We start from the raw sequence: 5,314 nt of genomic DNA on the forward strand, positions 1-5,314 counted from the left end.
TCACTGTGAAACGTCATGTTTAAAAAAAACCCAAAAGGATAGAATCAGAATTCATTATCCTCGTTTTTTTGTTTCTCCCTTGATTATACGGTGTTCTGTAGGGATGCAGGGAAAGCACTTCGGATTCGGGGTGACTGCTTGCCCGTTTGGCCTACGCTCCCAAGAACCTCTGCTGTGGTCGGCCACTTGTTGACCCATCTGAGTTGCTGGCTGATGAACAAAAGGCATGGGGCAGGAATCCTGCTCCTTCGACTGAGCTGAGGTGAAATGGTTTTGTAGAGCTGCGCAGCTCGCAAGCCATCCCCCATGTCCCAAATGGTCCACATTGTCCACGTAAGCTTTTTTAAATTTTGGCATGCAGCATGGTAACAGGCCCTTCCAGCTCACGAACCCGTGCCGCTCAAATACACAAATTGATCTACAATTCCTGTATGGTTTTGGAGGGTGGGAGGAAACTGGAGCACCCAGAAGAAACTGATGGGGAGAGCATACAAACTCCTTACAGACAGCGGCGGATTCGAACCCGGGTCATTGGCATTATAATAGCATTGCACTAATTGTGTCACCCGAAGCTAGTCCCCTTTTTTCTGTGTTTGTCCCTTATCCCAAATCTTTTCTGTCCATGTACTAGTCTAAATATCTTTTGGACGGTGCATCTGTACCTGCCTCTTCCACTGACAGCCCATTCCATATACCTATCTGGGGGGTGGGAGGGGTAAGGTGCCCCTCAGGTTCCTTTTATATCTCCTCTCTCATCCCTGAGCAAAAGAATGGATATTTAACTTATCCATGCCCCTTGTGATTTTATAATTCTCTGCAAGATCAATTCTCAGCCTCCTTCGTTCCAGGGAGAAAAACCCATGCACTTCTTTGAACTGGAGCCATGGAAACATCCTCATGAATCCTTTCTGGACTCATTTCAGCTTATTGATATCTTTTGTATATATCTTTTGGTTGACCAAAACTGTACACTCCACGTGCAGTCTCACCAACTTCTTATAAGGGGCAAACACTCCGAACCCTGCCTTCGCCACCCTCTCTAATATGCGACCACTTTCAGGAAACTCTGTATCCATACCCTTTGGTGTCTCAGTTCTACCATATATTGTACAAGTCCTGCCCTGATTTGTCATGCCAAAATGTACACTTAAATATACCCTCACATCACATTTATCCAAGTTAAATGGCATTAGCCATTCCATGACCCACTTTTCTAATTGATCCGGTTATTAATTAAGATAACCTTCCTTGTTGTTCATAGTTTTGGAATCACCCACGAACTTATTAACCATATTAACTCCCTTGTCATCCAAATCGTTCATGTTGATGACAAACAATCCAACACAGATCGCTGTAACACACTGCTGGTCACAGACCTCCAATCCGAAAAATAACTCTCTGCTGCCTTTCTCTTGACCACACTGGGCTACGGAGATTTCGCTTCCTGAACACTTTTGGGTGTATTTTTATGGATTTTGGACTGCTGATCACGAAAATCACTTTAAAAGTTTCCGATCACATACTGCCTTTTAGATACAGTATAGCCTATTTTTGTGAGTTCCTTCATATTTTGTCTACTACAAACATATAAAATCACGAAATCCATTGAAAATTCATTTTCTGCATTCACACTTGGGCTTCTTCCCTGCTGATCTTGGTGCCGTCACTGACAAATGTGGTGAAAGGTTTCACCAGGACATTGCGACCAAGGAAAAGCAAAATTGGGGCAACTTGAACCCATCAATTCTGGCCGACACAGAGGCATCAGGTGCTAAAATGAAAATCAACAGCAAAACAATTTTAGGTCACTTGAACGAACTCAATGTGTCAGCGTCATTAAACGATTAAACATGCTAAATTCAAAAAAATTTAATATTTCTCTAACTTTCTATGTGTTGCAACAAACCTGAAATTATTTTTGTGCTTGAAGTCGATCAAAATCCCCCCGTTTTTCTCGGGATGCAAACCTTTTGAAAAAAATGTATTGTCCATCAAGCCAATTTTCAATCCATTTGGCTTGCTCACCATGGATCCCATGTGATTTAATCTTCTGGACCCTTTTACCATGGGGGATCTAGTCAAAGGCCTTAGTGAGGTGTAACATCCTCTGCCCTGTCCTCAACAATCTTCTTAGTGATTTCTGCAAAAATTATAATTTTGATGATTTAAAAACAGAAGTGCTGGAGAAACTCGGCAGGTCTTGCAGTGTCCATTGGGGATAAAGATATATAATCGACAGTTTGAGCCTGAGTCTTTCTTCTATGAGGCATGATTTCCCATGCACAAAGCCATGCTGACTGTCTCCAACCAGTCCTTGACAATCCTCGTGTGGGTGGATCCTATCCCTCAGTATCTCCTACAGTATTTTAGTATTGATCTATGGTTCTGTGGCTTGTCCCGGCTGCCCTTCTCAGTCGGTCTTTTTGGTGTTAAGAGTCTTAACTTACTGTGCCTCTAACCCTATTGGGGAACTGTCAGCCCTGGGTCACTGTGATATTGTTCTATGTCAGAAGGAATGTTGCTGCAAGACCTTCTTCGGTGTTATACCCCTGCTGATGCTCCAGGGCAGTTCTGGGGATATGCTACACTACCAGAGGTGATGACTTCCCGAGGAGAAATTCAACTGCCCCCCCCACCCTTCTTGCTCAGGTGAGTGGTTTTGATCTCATGATATTAATTTGAGCTTTGAACAGGGAATGAACATTTGTCTCTTAAACAACTTTAAGAGGAACATTTGGATAGTGTGTGTGGACATATTTGTAGAAAATTGTGGCATATTAGTAATAATTCTTGAGTACATCTTTGGCTGTAATGTTTCAGAATTTATTGTCGTATGTCACAAAATTTATTGGTTTTGCAGTAGCATTACAGGTGCAAAATTTACTATGAAATTGCATTAAAAAAAATAAATACTATATTTCAGCGTATAAATCGAGTCTTGAAACCCTCAAAATCTCTCAAAAAATTGTGTGGGGGTGGGGGGGGGGGAGAACTTGTACGCCGGATATACTTTTGAGCCCTAAAATTCAGCTAAAAAAAAACACGACGCTGATTTGGTATAGAAGTCGGCCCTTGAGGAAAAAAACACAACTACAACAAATTTTCAAAAATTTTTATTCAATCAAAGCACATTTAGAACCCTTCAAAGTCACCATCATCGTCCGAGGCAAAGATCACGACAAGCATATACGGAGTCTCACTGTTTAAACCATCATCGTACAGGTCCTGGTCTGTATCTAATCAGCTCTGTCATCAGTGTCCCACAATAAATCATCTTCCATGCACAACAGATACTGCACTTTTTAAACAATTTTATTGCAGTCTACTTTCACTTTGTCCTGTGCCTTGAGCACGAAGTTACACAGCATATCAAGTTATGTAGTATGCGTTACCCTACCTTTTGTAAATCACTTCTGCACCCGACATCCATGTATTCCGTTCCTCACGCACGTGGTCTTTGAATGGCTTCTTCAAGCAAATACCGAGAGGTTGCAATAGAGTCGTAAAACCACCCGGGATAACCCATTCTTTGTGTAATTCGCCTGGTCACCTGTTCCACACGTTGTCTATCCATAGTTGTACACCATTTTCATCCATCCAACCTTTTTCATAAAAATATACAAAAATACCTGCAGGGAATTTCATTTTCGGTTTAATTCTGCATTTGAAGATTACCATGGGTCTTAACTTTGTCCCACCAGCCATGCATGTCCTTTTGTACTTCTGGTTTGTGTACAGCCTGTACTTCTGGTTTGCAGTTTTCACTCCTTTCCGTTCCACTGTTTTATTGCCTATTATGTCAAAATTAATTGGGGTTTTGTCGATGTTTCCAATATTTCCCAATGCACACCTGTGTTTCTACCGGTTCCCTATAATAAATTGGTGAAAACTGACAACTTTATGATCAAGATCTTTTGGTAGTTTTCGTGCTATTTTTGTTTTTTGTCATAATACCAAATTTTTCCTGCTCCCTGAAACGGTTTCGCCAGCTGACTGTAGCCTCAAAATTATCGCTGAGGTCTGGGTGCAACTTGGTCCACTGCAGTGCAAATGTTCTTATTTTGAGTGACTATGTAGCAATCTTGCCTCTGTTCACGTACCCATTCTGCAACATGATTTTCAAACTCTGGCCAACGAGAGATTCCTCTTCTCGTTGAACATTTGCTTTTTGATATTGTTCTTAAAGGCTCCTCTTTTTTCCTCCAATCTCTAACCAACTTCAGTTGGTGACCTACCAACTCTCTTCCAACTCCTGACAAAGTGTAGCCACTAGCTGAGCCACCTTCATGGAGACCTCAGGACAGATCCTCAGATAGCGACACCCCAGAACTTGAAGCTCTTAACCCTTTCCACTGCCGACCCCTCGATGAGGACTGGTTTGTGTTCTCCTGAATACAAGGTTGTTGTTGTGACACCACTCAACCAGCTCATCTATTTCCCTCCCTTTCAATAACCTGAGCTCTATATTAATCTCATATATACCAAACTTTCTTGCAGCAGTGCAGTTGTTGGTTTTCCTTGGCCATTTCTATCACTTTTACTTTAAAACTCGTTTCATACATTTGTTGTTTTGATGGCGCCTCCACGATAGCAATCACCTCCAACCAACGCCCAGCAGATCAATCATCCCGATTTTTGTGGGTCGACTTATACGCCAACAAATGACCACCATCTCAATTTTTGGGGGTAGATTTATATACCCGATATATAATGAAAACCCTTAAATTGAGGCTGAAAAGGAGGGGGGAGGGATCGACTTGTACGCCGAAATATACAGTAAATGCAAAAAAATATATAAACTGAGGCATTGTCTGTGGTTCATTATCCATTCAGAAATCTGATGGTGAAGGGGAAGAAGCTGTCCTTGTGCCATTAGGCTTCAGGCTCCTGTAGCTTTTTACCAATTGTAGCAGAATGAAGAGGGCATGGTCTGGGTGGTGAGGATCCTTGAAGATAGAGGCTGCTTTCTTAAGACACCGCCTCTTGAAGATGTCCTCAGTGGAATGAAGACTGATACCTGTGATGTCACTGGTCAAGTTAACAACTCTTTGGAATTTTTCCTATCCTGTGAATTCGCTCTTCCATACCAGACAGCGATGCAATGGTACACCTGTGGAAATTTTCTAGTCTTTGGTGACCTACCAACTCTCTTCCAACTCCTGACAAAGTGTAGCCACTAGCTGAGCCACCTTCATGGAGACCTCAGGACAGATCCTCAGATATCGACACCCTAGAACTTGAAACTCTTAATCCTTTCCGCTGCCGACCCCTCGATGAGGACTGGTTTGTGTTCTCCTGAATACAAGGTTGTTGT

General features: G+C 42.2%; 1 protein-coding gene across 1 annotated transcript in view; it reads left to right on the forward strand.

The window, feature by feature from the left end:
* Positions 1-193, forward strand: part of wdr48a (WD repeat domain 48a) — a 128,884-nt gene extending 128,691 nt beyond the window's left edge. Inside the window, exon 14 of the mRNA XM_069933678.1 lies at positions 102-193. Within this exon, the coding sequence (XP_069789779.1) occupies positions 102-193 (92 nt within the window). The remainder of the gene's footprint in view (positions 1-101) is intronic.
* The last annotated feature ends 5,121 nt before the right edge of the window (positions 194-5,314 follow it).

This window comes from Narcine bancroftii, chromosome 1 (genome assembly GCF_036971445.1).
Source record: "Narcine bancroftii isolate sNarBan1 chromosome 1, sNarBan1.hap1, whole genome shotgun sequence".
Taxonomy (NCBI): domain Eukaryota; kingdom Metazoa; phylum Chordata; class Chondrichthyes; order Torpediniformes; family Narcinidae; genus Narcine; species Narcine bancroftii.